At 37.5% G+C, this 25,425-nt stretch overlaps 1 protein-coding gene across 4 annotated transcripts in view; it reads left to right on the forward strand.

The window, feature by feature from the left end:
• LOC126481251 (serine/threonine-protein kinase N) overlaps positions 1-25,425 on the forward strand; it is a 335,672-nt gene that overhangs the window by 289,204 nt on the left and 21,043 nt on the right. For 3 of the 4 annotated variants that reach the window (XM_050104868.1, XM_050104869.1, XM_050104866.1), the window contains exons 12-17: positions 2,042-2,161; positions 7,800-7,958; positions 10,851-11,030; positions 14,501-14,652; positions 14,766-14,985; positions 23,883-23,990. In XM_050104868.1, the coding sequence (XP_049960825.1) occupies positions 2,042-2,161; positions 7,800-7,958; positions 10,851-11,030; positions 14,501-14,652; positions 14,766-14,985; positions 23,883-23,990 (939 nt within the window). The remainder of the gene's footprint in view (positions 1-2,041; positions 2,162-7,799; positions 7,959-10,850; positions 11,031-14,500; positions 14,653-14,765; positions 14,986-23,882; positions 23,991-25,425) is intronic. The other variant, XM_050104870.1, reaches the window with a different exon arrangement.

The raw sequence follows: 25,425 nt of genomic DNA on the forward strand, positions 1-25,425 counted from the left end.
ATTTTAAAGTGCTTAAAGAAAAAAAAAAAAAAAAAAAACTATGGAATCTAATGAAACATAGAGGATACTCACTTCATCTCATTTTATCATTGAAAAGTTTTTATGAAAATAGTATGTTTGTGATTAATGTTGATGGTGAAACTAATGGACTTGATATATGTTAAGAGATAGAACCCATTACTTAATACAGGCTGTTCCAGCTTGTGTGCCTGCAGAGGGGCAGCTGGGCAGGTACAGGCACAGGTCAACAGTAGTAGGTAACAGCTGACTCGTGGGTTGTCTCGCTGCCAGGCTGTAGTGTACATGACTGTACTCCACTGGATGATCATATGGGAGCAGCTGTGGCCAAGCAACTTGCACATGTGCAGAATGTGTGTTAGAGGACTTTCTGATGGGTAGGCTGCACTACCTGTGCGCACCTGTGACTGTGATAAGATGTGGGGAGGAACACCCTTGCCCAGTGTGTCAGTGTTGGACCAGCCCGACATAATTTATACATTGATGAGACTGCGTAAATTATACCATATAAGTAACGTAAGAAATGATTGATTTTCTGTTGGTGAAGTTATTTGTTTGTGATTATCACTCTTAACTGATTTTCGGGGGATAAAAGAACAGCAAACAAAAGAAAATAAATAATTTCATATAGAATGAGATTTTCACTCTGCAGCGGAGTGTGCGCTGATATGAAACTTCCTGGCAGATTAAAACTGTGTGCCCGACCGAGACTCAAACTTGGGACCTTTGCCTTTCGCGGGCAAGTGCTCTACCATCTGAGCTACCGAAGCACGACTCACGCCCAGTCCTCACAGCTTTACTTCTGCCAGTACCTCGTCTCCTACCTTCCAAACTTTACAGAAGCTCTCCTGCGAACCTTGCAGAACTAGCACTCCTGAAAGAAAGGATACTGCGGAGACATGGCTTAGCCACAGCCTGGGGGATGTTTCCAGAATGAGATTTTCACTCCGCAGTGGAGTGTGCGCTGATATGAAACTTCCTGGCAGATTGAAACTGTGTGCCCGACCGACAGCTACAATGTATTTACAAAGTGCCAATAGTTTTGCTCGATGACTGTAAGATGTAATGGAATAAAACTCAAGTTAGTACTTAAAGACAAGAATGAGTAAATCAGAATAAAAGGAACCTGAAAATATATATTAAATGTTAGTAAAATGATTCCTATTGCTACATTGCTGAATCAAAGTAACTCTTAGGTTTTAAACAGGAAGTGTAGAGATGTTAAAAGTATGGAGTAAGAAAGACTGAATCATACTTGTTTAGATTAGACAGAACTCTGTGCAGTAACCTGGTAAGAATATTGTAAGAGATGGGTTGAATGCCTAGAGAAAATCGTTTTAAAAATGCTTCCAATGAATGGCAGACCAAGGTAAAGTTGGCTACTTAAAGAGGAAATAAATGTTCATATCATGGGAAGTGGAGAACAGGAAAAAAAGTAATTGAGAATTGAGCATTACAAACTGTGTAAGTCATCAGTGTGGTGCAAAAACTTCTTTTGAGCAGTTTTTCATGGAAATCATTCTAATCACTTTGTGAAGTGATGATATGGGATTAAACTGTTGACATATTTTTATGTAGACTACATTGAACACTTCATTTTTCATAGTGTGTTAAACAGTAGCTTCCTTTGTGACTTTTTAAAGTTTTGTCTATTCCATGCATGCCTACTTACTTTACCTTCCATAATGTTAAATATTTGAAGTATTGTTGTATGTTTTAATCATATTGTAGTCATAAAGCTACTTAAATTAAACACATTGTTTTGGGGTGCGCTCTTTTAAGTTTTGATTTCTGTATAAAGTTTTTGAATGTTCTGCAGGAAATTAATAATACTGCTGCTCAAGTTTTATATTGCTTCTACATATATGCTAGATGAAAAGTTCTGATAATCCAATAATACTCAGCACACTTAATGTAGCGCTTGAAAATTTAGCTTTCAGAATTTAAAGCACTGCGGCACAAATCCCTTGGAAATTTTTTGCACCTCTTAGCACCCCAAAAGTAGAGCCCCATCATGTTACAGAGTGCATTGCGAGAGTTTGACTTCCTGCACGCGGAGGAACGGGACTTAAGCTCTGCAAGTGTGGCAGAGCCTCAGCGCTCTCCCTCGCCCCAACCAGTCATCCAGTTTCCAGACGATGAGGTACACGGTCCTACCTCTTCCCTCATTGATGGTTCATGTTATTTTCCCCTTATTAACAAATGTGTCATTCCTGCATGGGGCTGTCACCTGTAGCTCATTCAAGAGCTGCAGCAATTGCTCTTCTGTTCTACCTAGGTGATTTGGTGTGTAAATATTTACAGATATAACATTTGTACAAAACCTCTTTGGCTAAGAACATGGCAGCTTTGGCTTGTGCATGTAAATATAACCCAATCTTTGTGTGTAATTTTTAAACAGTTCCTAACAAAATTTTATAATGTGCTATTTATTCTTTGTAAAAAGGTAAGATATCTGCTACTGGCTTTCACATTTCTTAACAAAAGTAACCACATTAAAAAAAAAAAAAAATTTAATTGATTTGTCCCTTTCAGTTATTGATATAATGCTAAACTATTTAATGTTGTTATCATACTGTCTCCGTATGCATGGTAATATCTGTGTATGTACGTATCATGTGTGTTTGCTTATTTGTTCAGGTTACCTGAGGTTAGAAACGCCTTGACATTCTGCTGTCATCGAAATTTTGAAAAAAGTGTTAATATATAGTGTGCCTGTATTAGAAACACTTTGGGTATGAACTTAATACTCTATGTATATACATATATCATTACTTTGAGTATATTATTAAATATATCTGGGAACATCTTCAAAAACAAAATGTAGTGACAAAAGTCGTTACCTGTGTTCAGGTATTCTGTTTACTGTAAACTTGGAATTCTTGGATTATATAAAGGGAACGAACATGTACCACTGTACAAAGAAAAAGTTTAACACTTGTGACATTTTTGATACATTATGTCTTCATCAAGTTTCAGTTGGGGATATAACAATAATAACATCAGAACATAATTGTTTTCATGGTGGTGGTAAGAAATACCCACCAATGAAAACATTAAACTTCATGCTTTTTGATGTGCCTAAGCTGACAAGTGTATGAGAACAAATACAGCAGCATTCACAAACACACAACTAGGCCTATATATTGATCAGTGTTGTATTTTTTCATGATTCTTATTTTCCAGTTTTTATGGTTTCAATTTTTGTTGTTTTTTACCTGTTCCACAGAATTAACAAAGTGTGTTTTAGTAATGCTGTGTTTTGTAATGAATGTGAACGAATTGTTTTCTATCATAAAATAATTTACTTCACCAAAAAAACCTGCTATTTGAGCTAGTGGATGTATTCTCCATAATTAAATTTTCTTATTTTCAAGAATGCTGTAGCCCCAACTATATAGAATAATTCATGACAATAAATACCTTCACGCACATTCAGTTGACTGTCAGTTTCAGTTAGAGATTTTTATAGCTAGTGTGCTTTTGTTGGATTGCCTTCTAAAATCTCTGCATTGTGATAAACCACTAACATGTGTTTTGATTTTTAGTATCTGTTTTAGTGCTTAGTGTATACAACCGTAACTAAAACAGCATGCATATTTAAAGGATGCCCATGAAAATGGTTAGAAAATAAATAATTATTTTTAGTATATGACTGTGACAAGATGCCAGCTGTATCATATCATTTTGTATACTTAGAAAGTTAGTTTTTGTTACAAGAAGTACACTTTAAAAATTTTACTTGTTGCTGCTCTATGCATCATTCTTTTTGTTCCAATTGATATAGAAGTATTAATGTAATAATGGAAAAGAAAAAAACAAATAGTTGTTTTTATAGAAACATCTATAGTAATAATATGAAACAATGAGTAAAGATTTAGATTTTATTGTTGGATTTCTTTCCTCTCCTCTCCTCTCCTCTCCTCTCCTCTCCTCTCCTCTCCTCTCTTCCATACATCAAAATGATTCTGTGTTCCATACTACTGTTATATATTTAATAACTAGAAATTGCTCAGTGGTCTACTAATTGCTTTAACATACTGATGAAAAGAATAGCAAAGGAGGCAAACCATACAATGAAATTTTTGAACCGTTAAGAAGGGCTCGAAAGGAGAAATATGGACAGAATTTATGTTGTATACAGGTATCATTTATAAGTATTTTATACAGGTATCATTTATAAGTTATTTCACAGTAATAGTGAGCTGCAGTATGATCAGAAGAAGACTAAATATCTTGAAAAAGATATATAGTTTCTGGCCTGTATGTAGACGTAGTACTGCTGATAGACCCAAATAAAAGTGGCCACTGCCCTACTGTATGTACCTGATTATAAGACGGTCTTTTTTCCCAAATAAGTCGTTTGAAAACTATTAGGTCATATCATATTCGCAGATTAAACGATTGCTGCCGAGGTCAGTGTTTTTACATTGTTTAATGGATTAATGTAGGGGTCATCTTATATTTAGAGATGTAACTTGGGCTGTTGAGGTTTTGAATAAATTTATTTTGAAGAATTTGGAAGAGTAGGATTGAGCAAACAATGCTTTCATTTAAATAGGCTTGAGATTTCCCTATATGTTGCAGCGCTCGATATGGTGTTGACCTTACTGAATTGTGTGATATTTGACATGAGGTGCTAGTGCAAGGGATACACGAGAAACTGTGAACTAGGCACTACGACAGTATAATGCTCTGGTTAAAAATTGACAATTTTGTGAACCATTAGAGGAAATACTGTAGCATTAAATTCCATTAACTTAAAAACTTTTGTTGTATTTGAACAGATTTGTAATAAAAGTTCTCTCATATCTATGGATACCATATACATACATTTATGCTGCTTTTTAAGTACAGGTAAAATTCGAAGGTGAAAGTATTGCCCCTCAAACACCATGGCTTGACTCCAAACCCAACTCAGTATTTTATTTGTTTATGAGAAACAGTAATGATTTACTAAGTGGGTTGCAAATGAAAAATTGGGTTGCTGTTCAGCAGATTAGCACAGGTATTAAAGTACTGCAGAGAAACATCACCAGCTTTTAGAACAAGGTGGTGACAATTAAGATGAAAAGAGAAACAAAATTAATCCAAAATTAAATGTATAAAAATAAAATAAATTACTTTGCAATTGTTATTGCAAGAATAAATTACAGTGGAAAGACCTGTTGTGGAGGTAGTACCAACAGATGTCACTAGATTGTGGGACGAGCAAAAGTTCAAGAATTGGACTGAATCATGATTGCGATCTTTTATTTATGTTTTAGTTGCTGTTTTTACATGTGACCAGCACCTGGAAGATATTACTGTCCGTGCCTCCCTCTTGCTCAGCTTGGCTGAGATCTCTGATGATTGTGGGGAGGGGAGTGGTGAACAAGCAGCAAATTTTGTCATGCTACCAATCATGGGAATGTATACTGCATACTTTGGCTTCTACCATGTTTAAACTGGAGTTTCCCAGAATCCATACGTACTCGGAATCTAACTGGCGTTAAAATTGGACAAATACTAAACAATAGAATACATTTCTGCAGGAGATGCTAGAAGTCTAGTTTGAGGCCAGTGGCATACTTCATGCAGCAAAGTTGTCGACAATCACTGTGAGGTAAGATGGGAACAATATAGGGTATGTCAGCTGCTGGTTCTACACAGCCAGTGAGATAGCGGGCAGAAGTTTGAAAGCAAGAGACATTGGTAAGATAATCAGGTCAATATAGAAGTGAAATTTTCTATGTGTTGAGGAAAGAAAACAATTGTATTTTCAGGTCTCCTTGTAACCACAACATCAGAAATCGAAATATATTCAGAATAAATAGATAAATACTTATGAAACCAAAGATATAATATTCACAGCTGTCCTGATTGGATGATGATGAAGATTAAAAATAGTGATACTACAGATGATGGGCTGAATAAAAAAAAGGCAGTGAAGATAAACATTAATGTAAACAATGCTTTTTGTTTATTTTCTTTCTCCTTATATTATCAAAATGTAGACGGTGAATAAATGGCATAAGTTTAAAACAAGTGTAATGTTAACTTTTCAGGCAGATACTTTATGTCAATAAAAGTTCATAGTTTTGTTAGATAATTTAAAAAAAAAAGAAGAAAGAAAGAAAGAAGGAGAGTTGTTTTATATTCAGGGTCGTCTCATACTCGGGTAAATACTGTAAATATTTGGCTACTGTTGTCCTTACTACATGTAGGTCCCTCTTATCCTGAGACTGATTGACCTGCTCTATCTTTTATACTTCCACAACTGATCCCTTTCTCATCCCCAAGGAAGGAACTGTTAATTTTGAAAGCTAGAGAGTGTATCACTTTTATCTGTGTCTATTGGCAGCACTGCACATTTTTTCCTTCTGAAGGCAAGAATTGACGAACAATTCTATCACATAATTTATCAGTTTTTTCGGTTGAATTTTCATTTGATACCATTGTCTTTAAAAATAAATTCATCCAAAGATGTTTTAAATGTCTGTACATATATTTTAAAGCAATGAAGGTGGAATATACAGCAACAAAATCTAGTAGGAACATTTACTTACGAACTAGGGATTATTTTTTGCTAGTGGAAGGGAGAAAAGACCAGAGGCAACTGAAATTTTAATTATTAAGCAGCAAAGTTATCAAGATCTGAATGAAGAGAGAACAATGACAAAACTGCCCTCTCTCTCATCCTTGTTTTCCTTTGCCCCCCCCCTCCCCCCATTATCCTCACCCCCAACCCCAACCTGCCAAAGATTGTTTGTTTCTTTTATTGTTAGCTGAATTCCCATTTTGTCCTATGTTCATTCTTGGTCGAATTTGTTGTCAAATGCCCACTCCTTGAACAAATTAGGTGCTGTAGAGATACAGGCACTGGACTTGCATTTAAGAAGAGTGATGTTCAGATCACCATGTGATTGTCAGTTAGTTTGTCATGGATTCCTTAAACTGCTTAAGACATATGACTGATATCGGAAAGGACATGTTTGATTTCCTTCCATTCCCTTGTGCAGTCTGGACACATGCTGTACCTCTAATGACCTTGTTACTAATTGGCCATTAACTCCTCAGTTTTCCAACATCTTTCCTTATTTTGCTTGTTAGATTAACTGGCATTTGTTTTTATGTGCCAGCCAGCTGTCAGTTGCTGTAGAATTTTTTCTATCTTTAATCAGTTGTAAATTCATTTCAAAGATTCTTTAAGTGTAACTTTATGCGCTCTTTCATAAATAGTAATTAAAAAAATAAGAATCTGGAAGTTCCAGTTTTATGTTAAAAGGCTTCTGTATTGGCACACAGTGACTTTGAAAATGGAAGAACAAAGTTACTGTCTTTCATAGATACAGATTTAAATAAATGAGAAACGATTGTGAACATCTGAATGATGTAGTACATGTAGCCATAAGTAACACATTAAATCTCACTTAATGTCCTCTAAACATTCAGTGACATTTGCAGATGTATTAATGGCAGCATTGTATTAAAAACAGCAACATCAGGCTCTTTCAGCTCCAAATGTGTCATTGAAATTTCATTTTTTTGTTTCTTTTTTCAAAATTCCGCAAGATTCTTGTACCTTCAGATCTGCAATTTGTCAGTCCCATCTGTCCCTGCTTACATCCACTCCACTTGCTCATATTTCTGTCCAGTGTGCTGTAACTACTAATAGTGAATCATATTAAGATAAAAAAAATTCACATAATTTCAGCTGAATTGTTATAGACACCAGAAGTTTAGTTCTTCCAATATATAGTTTGCAACTATGTGAATTGTGTAACTGATACCATTCACAGGTACCCTACGAGCAACCAGATGTTGTGAGAAGACCAATGGCACGAACATTAGAGTACAGAGACAGCGCCTATGAATCCCGTCGTCATTCACAGTTCACTGGAATGTCTATAGAAAATTTCCGCCTCCTTAGTGTACTTGGACGCGGCCACTTCGGGAAGGTACCGTTTTTATTTCAGTTCACAATTTAATGCAGGGTGTATATGGTATTTTCATTGGTATTGTTACAACTTTTAGGCGATTTTTAGCTGTATTTGTTATAGAATATGTCAGTACATTAACGATTAGTCAATAAATAACATGTAAACACTGAAGACATGAACATTTGAGTTTAATGAAAATCAGAGCTTGTCAAAATTATCTGTAAATGCAAACTGTTTTTAAAATTAGTATTGCGGATTTGTAAAATTTTGACTAAATCCACTTTCATACAGAGAAGCCATCTTCAATTTAAAGTTTTGGTAACTTATTTAAATTAAATTCCTGTTGGTAGAAATTCTGACCACTGTCTTAGATTTGTGGTGGTTTGTGATAATATGCCCAACTACTGCCTTTATTGTTTGGTTGTAGTCTTCACAGTTCTTTGCTAGCAAAATAGTGTTTACATTTCTCAAAACACAAAATAATTAAAAATAGGCACATGAAAACAAAGAGCATGTTATGGATTGTGAGGTGACAACTAATAAGTGGAATATGTGTTGTATATCCTGTGGTTTTTCAAAGATTGAAATCAGTTAGGTCTTTTTCCTGAAAATTTTGTTTATGTTTTGTTTATTTTTAATGAAGGACTATGGCTTTCTTCCAGAAATGAAGCTAAACTGAATAGTTTCATTATTACAGTTTTGTAAGTGTGACAAGAATTAAAATATTACTAAATTCATTCCTTTAAAACTACCTAGAACCTCTGCTGGGCACTTACTTGTGAATTGCAGAATAATCATGTAGCTGTAGAACAGATTGTTCGCTAGCCCACCCATAACGGAAATGTGTTGGGTCTAAAGACAGCAAATAGACCGAACCTCTGTGATGATGTCTACAACCGGTCGCAGTGGCCGTGCGGTTCTAGGTGCTGCAGTCCGAAACCGCGGGGCTGCTACAGTCGCAGGTTCGAATCCTGCCTCGGGCATGGATGTGTGTGATGCCCTTAGGTTAGTTAGGTTTAAGTAGTTCTACGTTCTAGGGGACTGATGACCTAAGATGTTAAGTCCCATAGTGCTCAGAGCCATTTGAACCTTTTTTTATGTCTACATTCAAACTGGTCTTGGTGACCATGAGACAGTTATAGCAACATTTTACCAAAGTAAAAATGGCAACTAAACCAAGTAGAAAGATTTGCGTGGTCAACAAATTAGATAAAGAGGCAGTAAGGCCATATCTGAATTATGAACTTGAAACATTAACCTTTGGGCAGGAGTATGTAGAAAAGATGTGGCACAAGTTTAAAACCATAACTGACCTTGCATTTGATAGTTATTTTGAGAAAACCCAAAGAAATTCTAGTCATGCATGAAAACTATTAGTAACACCATAGTCAGTGTCCAAATAGTTGTGGATGAGTCAGGAACTGAAACTGAGGGCAACAAAGCAAAAGAAGATATGCTGAATTCTGTTTTCAAATGTTTCTTTTACGAGGGGAAAATCCAGGAATATTCTACCAATTAAATTCTTACACCATTGCAAAATGAATGAAGTTGATATTAGTGTCAGTAGAGTTGACAAACAACGGAAGTCGTTAAAATTGAACAAAGCTCCAGAGCCAGGTGGAATTCCTGCCAGATTTACAGCAGAGTTAGTTCCTTTTTTAACCATGATAAAAAGCTGTGGCCCATGTTTTAAGAAAGCGTAAGTCACACAAGTCTGCAAGAAGGGTGGCAGGAGCAATCTACACAACTACCATCTGATATCCTTGATGTCTATTTGTTGTAGAATCTTAGAATGTATTATGAACTCAAATGTGGTGGAGTATTTCAAACAGAATGACCTCCTCCATGCCAACCAGCTTGAATTCTGAAAACATCAGTCCTACAAAACCCAACTCATGTTTTCCTCTCATGACTTCCTGAAAACTATGGATCAGGGCCGTTGAGCAGATGCAGTATTTCTTTACTTCCAAAAGGCATTTGTCATTGTACTACAGCTCCACTTACTATTGAAAGTATGAGCGTATGAAGTATAAAGTGAAATTTGTGACTGGATTCAGAATTTCTTGGTTGGGAGGATGCTGGAAAGTCGTCAACAGATGTAGAAGTAAGTTGAGGTGTGCTCTAGAGAAGTATGTTGGGACACACTTTTCATGATGTACATAAATGAACTTACAGACAATATTAATAATAACCTCAGACTTATTGTCGATGATGCATTTATCTATAATGAACTGCTGTCTGGAAAAGGTAAAAAATATTCAGTAGGATGTTGATAGTATTTTAAAGAAATGTAAAGATCGACAACTTGTTTTAAATGTTCAGAAATATAAAATTTTGCTCTCTACAAAATGGGAAATATTTAGTAAAAAGTCAATGAGGGATAATTGCAATTGGTCAGCTCATACAAATATCAGGGTGTAAAAGTTTGTAGATGTATGAAATATATGGTCAGTCATAAGTACGGCAGGTGGTAGACCAATTTATTGGCAGAATATTTAGGGTAATGCAATCACTCAGCAAAGTAGATTGATTACGTGACCTATTGTAGAATATTGCTAAAGTGTGTTGTACCCGTACCTGATAGGACTAACAGGGAATATTGAATGTCTGCAAAGAAGGTCACAACATAATAAATCTAGGAATATACTACAACCCCTACCTATTGCTCCCCTTCATATTGCTCACAAACATAAAATTAGACAGAGGAAGAAGCCCAAATAACTAGTATGCTCTTCACAGTGGTTTGTAGAGAATTGATGTAGATGTAAGTATGTCATGTACCTTGTAGGAGGGTGGTTCTTAAATGCTATTATGTATGGTACATTGCTTTCACAGTTCATTGAAATAGAACTGTCCTTTATTGTTCATAATTTCTCACTCTCTACAGTTTGTTTTCAATTTTTTTTTCAGGTTATCCTGGCACAGTATCGTAACACAGGAGAATATTTTGCAATCAAAGCTTTGAAAAAAGGCGACATCATTGCCAGAGATGAAGTAGAATCTCTTCTTTCAGAAAAAAGAATCTTTGAAGTAGCAAACACAATACGACATCCCTTTTTGGTGAACCTTTTTGCTTGCTTTCAAACAGAAGTAAGTATTGAAATTCAAATAATCAGTCATTGAACTAAAAAATATTTCACAGGGAAGATGGGGCTTGAGAGACAACTGAAAGTTTTGCATAAATATTGGTAATTATTGATATTATTTCATGTTTGGAGGATGGGGTGTACATAGAGTTCTTTTTTTCCTTTTCTCAAAAATATGAAAAAACGTACATTCTTCAACTTGTTCAGCAAATTTAACAACATTTTTATTCAGAATTTTTTAAAATCATTCTATCTTGTTTTGAGTCCCATTCTTTTTGATCATTTAATTAATTCATTTATCATATTCTGTTGTTAGAATGGAGGATTATAGTGTTACTTAAATGGGTACTGGATATAGAAACAAAGAACTATATTTGAATTGCTCTCTCATAGTACCCATCAAAGCAAATGTAATAAATTAATTAGGATACTCCAACAATAAACCTTTACTGCAGTCAGTAGATAAGTGACCAAAATTATGCTAATCTGAATGCCTTTGTTTTAATTTTGTTTATATTATGCTGTCATAATTCTGTTTCTTTCCCAGTGTTGTAATTTCTTCCATTCACTCATTCAGAATGCAATTACCATGGTAGCATTCACTGTAACTGTAACACCCCAATAGTTTCCTCAAACAATTAGCTCAAAACTGAAGTCATTTAGTTGTCTTCATGTGTGGATTTGGGATAACAGGTGTGTTTCTTTCAGAGAGTGTGGCATAACTCTTGTTTTATGGTACAGTGTCACAAAATTGCCTGTTTGTGCAAGTACAGATAATTTTGCAGCATTAATATAATTGCCACCAGTTGTTTACAGGCACAGTATAATTGTATTTGATGTGTAGCACTAAGATTATTGCTAATTAGTATGTTTGCAGTATGTGAGTATGTACATTTGACAGCACAGAAATGGTGGCAGAAAATCACAGCCAGACTAAAAGTTCGGTACTGCGCTGACTCAAATGAGATGCAGTATGTCAGTTTTCCAGATTATGTTGCAAACGTGTAGAAGAGAAATTATTAATTCAAATGTTACGCAAAAATGATGATGACTGTATTATAAACTTATACCAAGAAGTCACAAAAGCTTTTCTGTAAATAAAACGGTGTTATTTGCTGTAGATAAAATACATTCAAGGGCTGTCCAAAAATATATATAGAATAAATATTTATTCATAGAGAATTATTTGACACTAGTCACTTTCAAAGTAGTTCCTTTCAGCTTCTACATACTTATCTTAACATTATTGCCGTTGCTGGAAGAATCGGCAGAAAGCCTCTTTTGTTATGGTGTGGAGCTGCTTCTTCTAAGTCTGCATAATGTCTTCCCTATTCTGAAATCTGGTCCATTTCAGAATCTTTTTAGTTTAGGGAAAAGCCAGAATTCACTCAGTGCTAGATAAGGGGGAATAGGGAGGCCAACAAACCACAGCCGTATTGTGTTTGGCCAAAAAAACTCTGAATTAATTGAGAATGATACTTTTGGTGAAGGTGCCAACTGCCTGCTGCCCATAAGTCTGGCCATTTATATCTCGTGGCTTCACAAAGGTGATCCAGAACCCCTTGGTAGTACTCCTTTTGACATTAGTACTTTCTGGGGCGCACTCGTGATGGACTATGCCATTTGAGGCAAAAAAGATCATCAGCGTGACTTTCACTTTGCTGCGGACATGCCTCCCTTTTTGGGGTCTCAAGGATGATGGATGCTTCTATTGTGATGATTCTTTGTGAGCTGTACTCATAAAACAGGCACTCATCATCAGTGATCACTGTAAAGGAAGTTGGGATTACTTTTGACAGTATCCAACATGGCCTTTGCAATCTCTGAACAAAGTTGCTTTTGCTCAGTTATTAGCTGCTTTGCTACTATTTTGCTGAGATTCTCCTGAAGTCCATACATTCCGTTAAAATGGAATGAATAGGTCAGATACTAAATTTAACCTTGTGTGTGAGTTCTCAGACTGTGATTTGTCTATCCTGTATCACCAGATCCCTTATTTGTTCAACAACAACAACAACAACCACCTCATTTTCAGATATTGTGGTCCTACCTGAACATGTTTCCCTCTTCACTGATGAGTGGCCATCTTTGAAACAGTTGTACCTCTTTTTTATCTGTGTGGTACCAGTTGCTCCATCCCCAAACACTTGTCGAATCTTGTGAATTGTTTCAACTTGAGAACTGCCAAGATTAAAATAAAATTTAATGCAATAACATTATTTCACTTTTTCTGCCATTTTGCCAACAAGTCAAAGTCTGACAACTACCACTTACAAGTGTTCACTCACCAACGGCTAGCCAGTGATGGGTTGTTTACGTAGTCATGAAAAAATCAGGCATATGCCTACAGACATATAGAATGCATGTGCCCTGAAGCTATTCTTGGTTTCTATAATAAAAAATAAAATTGGATACTTTTTGAATAGCCCTTGTAGATATGTAACAAGGTAATATTTGTTGGTCATCCCTGTAGCTGAGTTGTCAACCTGTAGGTTTTCTGTGTAATATTGACTGCAAGGACAGATAGTGTTGTGTCGCTCACTTCCACATATTCAACAAGGTGAAGAATACTGGCTGGGCTTAGAGAAAGGACATTACACTTTTGCTGTTTGTGGAAGTGCGAATAGGCAGCAGTAGGAGGCATCACAAAATACCTCTTGTATTTTTTTGTCAGGGAAACAAACAGCTTCTGAATGTCATTTTGATGAATTTCTTGCCGTACCAGAGACACATGTGACATCAGTTTCAGTGATGTACGAAAGCCTTCTTTAAGCTTAGAGAAAGTCATGGAGTGAGTGAAAGAAAACCTGAACAAGTCCCTTCCCACCACACCCCTCACACCCTATTTCCACTTTTCACCTGCATAACCATCAGTGACAAAGCTGAAATGGTTTACTGATGTTACCATCAAACTCCACTCTTCTTACCCTTTTGGGTTTTTTTCATATTGGCTTGCTCCTATAAAGGAGTATGTTCTTTCCCTGCTGATCTTAATTTACCAATATTTACATACTTAATACTCTTTCTTCTGTAGACACTGTGTGTTAATCTGCTCAAATTTTTACTGCATTATAGGGAGTTTTAAATATGGGTATGACATTATTAAGTGCCTCAAGGTCTTCTGTCACATTTGTAGTAGTTTACAGTGTCTATGTGTTTCTTTTATTCATAGTAAAATTTTGTTACAGCTGTTGTAACTATAGTGAATTTCAATATTGTAAATGTATGGGTTGTAATAAGTGTGGAAGCATTGCAACAGCACAACTCATGTTAGTTAAAAATGTCAGTGAATCTTCCAGTATCTTATGCTGTGTGTTTCACTTCCTCGCGTCTGCCTCTCACGTCTTGGCATGACATTGATTGCTGTGGAATCATCTACATCAATTTATATTCTCGTGATTGTTTCATATTCATATCACTTACAGTGTTTCCGAGTAAGTATGTTACTGAACTAAATATCTGTTCTTGTTAAAGGCTCATGTGTGCTTTGTAATGGAGTATGCCGCTGGTGGAGACTTAATGATGCATATACATGCGGATGTTTTCACTGAGCCTCGAGCAGTGTTTTATGCAGCTTGCGTTGTTCTTGGCCTGCAGTATCTTCATGAAAGCAAAATAATATATAGGTATGTTTGGCAGCAATTAATAAAGAGTATAATTCTGGGAAACATTATTACTGAATTATGCTGCAGTTTGCATTTCAAGACTATATCAGTGTCTAACTTTGCTTATGTTTCAGAGACCTGAAACTGGATAATTTATTGCTGGATACAGAAGGTTATGTAAAAATTGCTGATTTTGGATTATGTAAGGAAGGTATGGCATATGGAGATCGGACTGGAACATTTTGTGGTACCCCCGAATTTCTTGCACCTGAAGTATTAACGGAGACATCTTACACTCGTGCTGTGGACTGGTGGGGACTTGGAGTATTAATTTTTGAAATGCTTGTTGGTGAGGTATGTTTGACAGCACAGTATTATTGTTGAAGTTACAATGACACAGTTATAAGCATGTTTCCAACAGGAGAAATTATATAAGTTGTATACACTTTTGTTTAAATGACACTTCTGGCCATTTTAAGATGAGAATAAAGTGTAAGTTATTAATTTTTAACACATTGCAGGGATTTGCCCCCATTGACCCGTAATGTAAACAAATGTAATGCATTGTGCATAAGTAGTTCATAGGAGCCATTATGGTTTATTTACACATTTCTGAAGAGTCACTGAAAGCAGTCACAACCTTTGCATATCTGGGAAAAGCTGTGCTGAGCTATTTAAACCAGAAAACTTAATTGCAAGAAAGGCAGATAGCAGACTGTGTGAATCTCCAAAAGAATCTTGGCCACTTATGAAGCAGGTACCTTACAAAACCCTCTTTTGACCAATACTTAAATTTTGCTCCTTAGTGTAGGACCCATACAAGAAAGGATTGATAGAGAAAACAGACACAGTCCAAAGAAGAGCAGTGTGCTTGATTGCAGGTTTATTTGTGAAGTGTGGAAGTGTCATGGAGACGTTCATTGAACTCCTGTGACAGACATTATGTGAGAGATGTTGTGCTTCATAGTTTATTTACAATTATAGTTCACCAGAAATACTTCTGTAGAGCAGTCAACTGACAAAAGTGCTTGTTACTGTGCTGCAGCAGATTCGTTTGCCACGAAGACCTAAGCTGTAGGGATACATGAAAGTGTATACCTGTGGCAAACGAATCTGCTCCAATCTTGAATCCCTGAACCATTACACCATTAACCTGAAGACAGCTTTCGCATCCTGCAACTACCCTCCTGACCTGGTACAGAAGCAAATAACAATAGCCACTTCCTCATCCCCTCAAACCCAGAACCTCCCACAGAAGAACCCCAAAAGTGCCCCACTTGTGACAGGATACTTTCTGGGACTGGATCATACTCTGAATGTGGCTCTCCAGCAGGGATACAACTTCCTCAAATCCTGCCCTGAAATGAGATCCATCCTACCTGAAATCCTCCCGACTCCACCAAGAATGTCTTTCCGCCGTCCACCAAACCTTTGTTACCTCTTGGTTCATCCCTATGAAATCCCCAAACCGTCTTCCCTACCCTCTGGATCCTACCCTTGTAACCGCCCCCGGTGTAAAACCTGTCCCATGCACCGTCCCACCACCGCCTATTCCAGTCCTGTAACCCGGAAGGTGTACATGATTAGAGGAAGAGCCATGTGTGAAAGCACCCAAGTGATTTACCAACTGACATGCCTACATTGTGAAGCCTTCTATGTGGGAATCACCAGCAACAAACTGTCCATTCGCATGAACGGACACAGGCAGACAGTGTTTGTTGGTAATGAGGATCACCCTGCGGCCAAACATGCCCTGGTGCACGGACAGCACATCTTGGCACAGTGTTACACCATCCGGGTTATCTGGACACTTCCCACTGACACCAACCTATCAGAACTCCGGAGATAGGAACTTGCCCTTTAATATATTCTCTCTTCCCATTACCCACCAGGCCTCAACCTCCGCTAATTTCAAGTTGCCGCCCCTCGTACATCACCTGTCATTCAACAACATCTTTGCCTCTGTACTTCTGCCTCGACTGACATCTCTGCCCAACCTTTTTGAATTTACATATGTCTGTCTGTGTCTGTATATGTGCGGATGGATGTGTGTGTGTGTGTGTGTGTGTGTGTGTGCACGCGAGTGTATACCTGTCCTTTTTTCCCCTAAGGTAAGTCTTTCCTCTTCCGGGATTGGAATGACTCCTTACCCTCTCCCTTAAAACCCACATCCTTTCGGCTTTCTCTCTCCTTCCCTCTTTCCTGATGAAACAACCTTGGGTTGTGAAAGATTGAAATTTGTATGTGTGTTTTTTATTGTGTCTATCTACCAGCACTTTCTCGTTTGGTAAGTCACAGCATCTTTGTAATAGAGGGAAACATTCCACGTCGGAAAAATATATATAAAAAACAAAGATGCTGTAACTACCATCTACCATATATATATATAAGACAGCTTTCGCATCCTGCAACTACCCTCCTGACCTGGTACAGAAGCAAATAACAATAGCCACTTCCTCATCCCCTCAAACCCAGAACCTCCCACAGAAGAACCCCAAAAGTGCCCCACTTGTGACAGGATACTTTCTGGGACTGGATCATACTCTGAATGTGGCTCTCCAGCAGGGATACAACTTCCTCAAATCCTGCCCTGAAATGAGATCCATCCTACCTGAAATCCTCCCGACTCCACCAAGAATGTCTTTCCGCCGTCCACCAAACCTATATATATATATATATATAATAGAAGGAAACATTCCACGTGGGAAAAATTATATATAAAAACAAAGATGAGGTGACTTACCGAACGAAAGTGCTGGCAGGTCGATAGACACACAAACAAACACAAACATACACACAAAATTCAAGCTTTCGCAACAAACTGTTGCCTCATCAGGAAAGAGGGAAGGAGAGGGGAAGACGAAAGGAAGTGGGTTTTAAGGGAGAGGGTAAGGAGTCATTCCAATCCCGGGAGCGGAAAGACTTACCTTAGGGGGAAAAAAGGACAGGTATACACTCGCACACACGCACATATCCATCCACACATACAGACACAAGCAGACATATTTAAAGACAAAGAGTTTGGGCAGAGATGTCAGTCGAGGCAGAAGTGTAGAGGCAAAGAAGTTGTTGAAAGACAGGTGAGGTATGAGTGGCGGCAACTTGAAATTAGCGGAGATTGAGGCCTGGCGGATGACGGGAAGAGAGGATATACTGAAGGGCAAGTTCCCATCTCCGGAGTTCGGATAGGTTGGTGTTGGTGGGAAGTATCCAGATAACCCGGACGGTGTAACACTGTGCCAAGATGTGCTGGCTGTGCACCAAGGCATGTTTAGCCACAGGGTGATCCTCATTACCAACAAACACTGTCTGCCTGTGTCCATTCATGCGAATGGACAGTTTGTTGCTGGTCATTCCCACATAGAATGCATCACAGTGTAGGCAGGTCGTTATCCACCAGGCCTCAATCTCCGCTAATTTCAAGTTGCCGCCACTCATACCTCACCTGTCATTCAACAACATCTTTGCCTCTGCACTTCCACCTCGACTGACATCTCTGCCCAAACTCTTTGCCTTTGAATATGTCTGTCTGTGTCTGTATATGTGTGGATGGATATGTGTGTGTGTGCGAGTGTATACCCGTCCTTTTTTCCCCCTAGGCAAGTCTTTCCGCTCCCGGGATTGGAATGACTCCTTACCCTCTCCCTTAAAACCCACATCCTTTCGTCTTTCCCTCTCCTTCCCTCTTCTTTCCTGATGAGGCAACAGTTTGTTGCGAAAGCTTGAATTTTGTGTGTATGTTTGTGTTTGTTTGTGTGTCTATCGACCTGCCAGTACTTTCGTTCGGTAAGTCACATCATCTGTGTTTTTATATATATATATCTGTGTGTGTGTGTGTTTTCTGGGCTTGCATCTCACCTTCTCTTATTTCCTCCCGTGTCCCCTCTCCCCGTTTAATCTTCTCTTTTCTACTTACCTGACTGCTCAGCTCAGTTTAGTTGAAAAGACACTGGACTTGCATTCAGGAGAAGTGGAGTTAAACTATTCATTAGTTGCCTTCTTTCTTGTGTCAGTCTGTTTGTGTACTTCTCATGACAGGTTTATCAATATAATTAAACTGGGATAGAGCAAAATTTCTGTAGGAAAGTTTGATGACATAATGCATGTGTTCATTAGTGGAGAGACAAATACAGGTAAGGAGATCTGAAATTGAAACGTATCTGGTATGGTTAATAGGCAGTAAAACAGCAGACCAATAGGAAGACCAATGAAGAGATGGCTGGACAAAGTGAAGGAAGATATAGGAACAAGAGTTGGCTGGGATACAGTCCTGAGAGAAGAATGACACATGAACAGATGTGAAGTGGAGAGTGCTTGTAAACCATTCCCAGACAACTGGAGTGGAAAACTGATGGTGGTGATGGTGGTGGTGGTGGTGGTGGTGGTGATGTGATGATGATTATGGTACAGTTAATGAACTGTTTAGTTACAACCTTGGAGACAAAAGTTATTTTGCCTCAGGCACTAATATTAAGTGGCTAGACTTTGAGGTGAACATCCGCCCTGTCAGCCAGTTTTAGTTGGAGATCTGTACTCAAATTGTTGACCAAAACTCAGTTTTAATCTGTTATGTAGTTTCAATTTAGTGATCGCATGCGATATTATTATGTATATTCTGTATCGTCAAAGAACAGATATTACGATTCAAGTATGAATTTTCACTCTGAAATGGAGTGTATGCTGCTTTGAAACTTCCAGGCAGATTAAAAATGTGTGCCGGGCAGAGATTTGAACCTGAAACTTCACCTTTGAGCCCAAGTGGTCTACCAGTTAAGCTGTCCAAGCAGTACTCATGATCCACCCTCTCAGCTTTACTTTTGCCAGTACTTCTCTCCTACCTTCCAAACTGTAGTAGTAGTAGTAGTAGTAGTAGTAGCAGCTTTATTCATCTGTAGATCTCTTTTTACAAGGATATAGGACAGGTCCCCAAAGTATTTACAAATTTAGGTCAATTTAAAATAAGCTAATTTGTATACATATATCTAAAAACAAAAATGATGTGACTCACCAAACGAAAGCGCTGGCATGTCGATAGACACACAAACAAACACAAACATACACACAAAATACAAGCTTTCGCAACCAACGGTTGCTTCATCAGGAAAGAGGGAAAGACGAAAGGATGTGGGTTTTAAGGGAGAGGGTAAGGAGTCATTCCAATCCCGGGAGCGGAAAGACTTACCTTAGGGGGAAAAAAGGACAGGTAACACTTGCACACACACACATATCCATCCGCACATACACAGATACAAGCAGACATTTGTAAAGGCAATGAAAACTCTTTGCCTTTACAAATGTCTGCTTGTGTGTGTGTGTGTGTGTGTGTGTGTGTGTGTGTGTGTGTGTGCGTGCGAGTGTATACCTGTCCTTTTTTCCCCGTAAGGTAAGTCTTTCCGCTCCCGGGATTGGAATGACTCCTTACCCTCTCCCTTAAAACCCACATCCTTTCGTCTTTCCCTCTCCTTCCCTCTTTCCTGATGAAGTAACTGTTGGTTGCGAAAGCTTGAATTTTGTGTGTTTGTTTGTGTGTCTATCAACATGCCAGCACTTTCGTTTGGTAAGTCACATCATCTTTGTTTTTAGATATATTTTTCCCATTTGGAATGTTTCCCTCTATTATATTCATATCACTAATTCGTATACACATATATTTACAAACTTCTAGTTAGAGACAATCATTAGATTTACTTCTGGTATAAAATACTTTTTTTTACAAATAGCTTATTAATTAATGTAATGGACACACTATACAAACATTTTTTCACACACACACACACACACACACAAACTGGTGATCTCTGGGCCATTTTCTGTACCACAACTTCCTATTTGCTATACTGAAAAACTGAGTCAGCATCCCTCCATAATGAGTGAGATGTTGAGCTCAGAAAGAGGAAGAGGTGTTAGTATAGTGCTATGCATAGCTTGGGGGTAAGCATTTCTAGAAAGGAAAAAAGAAGAGAAAAAACATAAAGTGAAGGTGTTATATGGAAAGTTGGTTATTTTATAATCATTATTATTATTATTATTATTATTATTATTTGTATAATATTTTTTTATCAAACCCCCACTCTGTTTTAGCTAAGTAATCGTTCAATGTATAAAATGTATTGCATATCAGGTACTTTTTAGCTGCCTTTTTAAATAAGTGTATTTTTGCAATTTCTGTAATCTGTTTTGGTAATTTACTGTAGAGTTTTATTCCTTGGTAGAAAATGCTGTTTCGAGTTTTATGTGTATTTTTTCTTGGTAAATGTAAGTTAAGTCTATCTCTTGTTGCACGGTCATAGTCAGAGCTGTTTGCGCAGTAATTACCAATGTAATTTTTGATGTGTACAACTGACTGGTAAATGTATTCACATGGAGCAGTTAAAATCCCCAGTGTTTTAAACAGATCTTTACAATGAGATCGACTAGTATTTTTGGTTATTATTTTTATGGCTCTTTTCTGGAGTTTGAAAATCGTGTTCATATTTTGTGCATTTGTTCCCCAAAAAAAGAGTGCCCATAGCTAAGAATTGAGTGTACATATGAATAATATGTAACAAAAAGTCACTACATGTTACACACTGATAGGATTCTAAGGGCATAACATGCTGATGATATTCTGTTTGCAAGTACCTTTGCGCGATCACACCACTTCAACTGAGAATCAATATTCATTCCTAGAAATTTTGCATTTGTTACACAGTCTATAGAGGTGCCATCTACGTTTAATTCAACATTGTCATTTTTCCTCTTCAAACTGAAATTCTTGGCATTAGTTTTCTTTATGTTCAATGTCACTTTATTGCTTATTGACCAATCATAAACTTCCTTGAGAATTTCATTTGCTTTCTCGGCAAGGAGTTCTCTTGTTTTCTCAGTGACTATAATGTTGTTGTCATCAGCGAAGAGAATTTTTTCACCATGAGTAACACTACTGGGAAAGTCATTGATGTATGTCAGGAACATTATTGGTCCTAATATGCTACCTTGCGGAACCCCTATATTAATGTATTTTGGTTCTGATAAGTGTTTTGCTAAATGTTTGGATGTATATGAAGTATGTGTTATCTCTACTCTTTGTACCCTATCTGTTAGGTATGATGGAAACCTGTCATTAGCTACCCCTCTTATTCCTAATGCTTCTAATTTATTTAATAGAATCTTGTTGTCGACAGTATCAAACGCCATAGAAAGATCCAAAAATATGCCTGTGACACACTCATCTTTATCAAGAGCATCAAGTACAACTTTTGTGAATTCTACTATGGCTGACTCTGTATTTTGGCCAATTCAGAAATCAAACTGTGATTCACTTAAAAGATTCTATTTATGCAGGTAATTCATTAATCAGTCTTTCAAAATTGCTTTTATTATTTTTGAGAATGATGACAGCAGGGAAATGGGCCAGTAATTTTCTATGTCTTCTCCATTACCTTTCTTAAGCAAAGGTACAACTCTTGCCTGTTTTAACTGCTCTGGAAATGTCCCTGAAGTGAAGGATTCATTTATTATAATTGTTAAGTGGCCTTGTATAATCCCTATGCATTGTTTCAGTACACACATTGGTACTTCATCTAAGCCTAGTGACTTTTTATTTTTTAGTTTTTGAACATTTTCATTGACTTCATTCTCTGTGGTTGAAAGCAACATCATTGTATTTAGTGCAACAGTATTTACAGGTGTTTTTGCTGTAATTTCTCTGCAATACTTGAAAAATGCAATTTTACATAGTTTGCTAAGTGTTGTGGATCATTTATTACCTTATTCCGCTCCCTTAGCAGTATATTATTCTGCGTTTGTTTGCCTCTCCCCGTTTCCTTTTTTATAACATCCCAGACTGATTTGCTTTTATTCTCTGCATTATATATTATTTTGCCATTAAATAACTTTTTTGCAGCAATCAGCACCTTCCTATAGATCGTTTTGTATCTATGATAGAAATTTAAGAATTCTGGATCATTGCAAATCTTTTTCATGGAACTGATGTGTTTAAGTGTTTGGGAGGACTTCTTAATACGTTCTGTTGTCCATCTGTTTTTGTGAGACGTTGATACAGACATGTACACTCTTGGAAATGCCTTTTCAAAGTTCAATTTAAACAATGTGGAGAATTTAGAGAATTTCATATTCACATTGGTTTCCTTACACACTTCATCCAACCTTTGTTTTTCTTGTTCTTTTGAAAAATCTTTTATTTTGATTTCTGATAGATATCGTTTGTAGGCTTTTAGTTACGGGAATGATTCGATGCCTGATTTGTTGTTACTTGACAGAGGTGGTTCAAGATCTTTTACAGCTTCATCACATTTTTCCCTGTCCTTATTTGTGGCCACATGGTGAATTACTGGTGGAAGTAAAGCAGAAACAGGTCGTGAATCTTGCTTGGGTGACTCAGTACAGCATTTGCACGCAAAGCCAAAGGTTCCAGTCCTGGTCCAGCACACACTTTTAATCTACCAGGAAGTTTTAGATATTACAATTTATTAGATTACACATATGTAAAAAAATACACACATTTTGTGTACATAATGCCAGAGGCAAGAAATTATTTTGGGACTTTGTCATATGTTGGATTTTAGTGCCAGGAATAACTAATACAGTCTTTAACAAGTATGCCTGCAAATAGCATTTGATGTGGTTGACCATTGGCTTTGAGAAGTATGTGCTCTCTCTCTCTCTCTCTCTCTCTCTCTCTCTCTCAAAAAGTCCATTGACAAATGTTCCCCTATTTTTCAATCTTTTTGCTGCAATGTTTTCACAAGTTCATTAATAATGCTTTACATACAGCCGACACCACAGAGGCTTTATGCGGTAGTGGAGACATCAGATGATTTCTGTAACAGAAGTTCACACATCTTAACATGATGAAAGAATGAAAAAATTGCATGAAATGTATCAGAAAAATGGACATTGCATGTCAGATTGCTATCTACTACACTGCATTCTTGTGTTGTAACTTATTTACAAAATTTAGCTATATTTTCTTGCCTAACATTTTATTTAAATTAAAGTTTGAGAAACACTAAGAAATCTGCAATGTATTTTTCAGTATCAAATAATTTATTTGTTTCTTTATATATTACTCATGTCTCTGCCATGTTTGAACAAAGTAAATAAAATATTCTAATCATTTAATTTTCTTACATTTCATATGTCTGAAAAATTGTACCCTGTGTTTTACCTTCTGTTGTGTATATTATATGTGACTGTGGCACACAAGACCACAGTAGGACACAGTGTTTTTATATTGTTTTGTCTTACAGTCTCCATTCCCAGGAGATGATGAAGAAGAAGTTTTTGATTCAATTGTGAATGATGAAGTGAGATATCCCAGGTTCCTATCGTTGGAAGCAATTGCCATCATGAGACGTGTAAGATTATTTTCTGATTTCCTTTTTCCTCCATTCTTATTCTCTAATCATAATGTAAAGAGTTGATTAGTGTGATGAGTGCATTTATTATCTGTTTCTGTTGTAGCCATAGTTTGCAGTATCAAATGATAGTTCTTTGGGTGTGTCTTTACCATGTGCACCTCTTTAGCAGGCATATTGTCATCTCATGCAGATTCAGCTTTAGTGGCATCACATGGACTCTTCTAAAAATCTTCCGAAAACATATTACAGCATAACAATTTCTGGTTATGATTCTTCATTTGTACAGACATATTTGTTAATCGAAGAGTTCAAAGTGTGCTACTGGTTCGTAATGTCCAACGAGCACAATGTTTCAGCAGTCAGACATGTCTACACTGTCAGATGCATTGACAAATTGACTACCTGCATTCAGACAGCAGATTTATGTTCCCTTTTCCTGCCGGCTGTCTGATAAGCAGTTGCACCCGAGGGCGCACGTGTTGGTGGCAGAGGAGGTGATCACATCGGCATATATGGCTGGTGACACCTGGAAGGTTGCCTCAGTTGTGATGGAGTGGGCAGTCGAAATGTTGTGTTTGATCAGTGCCTGCTTCATTAGATGCAGCACAGATTACCAAACTTTGCTGAGACTATAGCTGCCGCCCTGGATGGTGACATTGTCCCCCGGTGCATACTTCAACGCCTTTAATGACAGCGTCGCAGTATTAGGAAGTTTGTGCATTGTGGACTGTTCAGTCGACAGATACACCGTGAATCTGAGGAATCACATCACATACCTTTACAAGGAGGAAATGTATCGCAGCATCACTAAATTTGACAAGCTGCACCACCGGAGATGCTGTTTGCCAAGTTCTCTTACATTTCAGAAGAGATGTTGTGCCAAAGTTCACCCATCACTTCGATTCAGCAGCAGCCAGGAGAATCGAGAAGCGGGCCAGCCATGCCTTAGTACATGAGAGGATACAATTTATCTGCTGGAGCTGTGAGGCTAACTCCCAGGAACTATTTAAACTTATGCTCACTTTAATTCCTGGAGCTGGGACTGAATTGATGGTGTTACCTGGGTTGCACTGATCCACACGTAGGAGGGCTACAGGACATCAAACATAGAAATTTTTACATCGTGTTGATAAACTGTCACTGGAAGCCCTCTGCATGTCTGTCATCATTCTGGCTGAGATGCAGTTGAGTGACCATGCAACTTCAGTTCTGGATAGGAGACTCAACTTTGCTCCCATCCCTAAGTTCACATGGGTAGTGGACGTCATCAAAACAGTTGAGCAAGTTGCAGCATGACTAAAGCCTGAAGCAGGTACATTGCGAATTGTGTTATGCTCTGATGATAACTAGGCCTACCAAGTCAAACATTACCAGCAGAGAGAGGGCGGCCATTCGTGACCTGAGAGTGTGCCCTGAGATTGTCATATTACCT

This window comes from Schistocerca serialis, chromosome 5 (genome assembly GCF_023864345.2).
Source record: "Schistocerca serialis cubense isolate TAMUIC-IGC-003099 chromosome 5, iqSchSeri2.2, whole genome shotgun sequence".
In the NCBI taxonomy this organism is placed as follows: Eukaryota; Metazoa; Arthropoda; class Insecta; order Orthoptera; family Acrididae; genus Schistocerca; species Schistocerca serialis.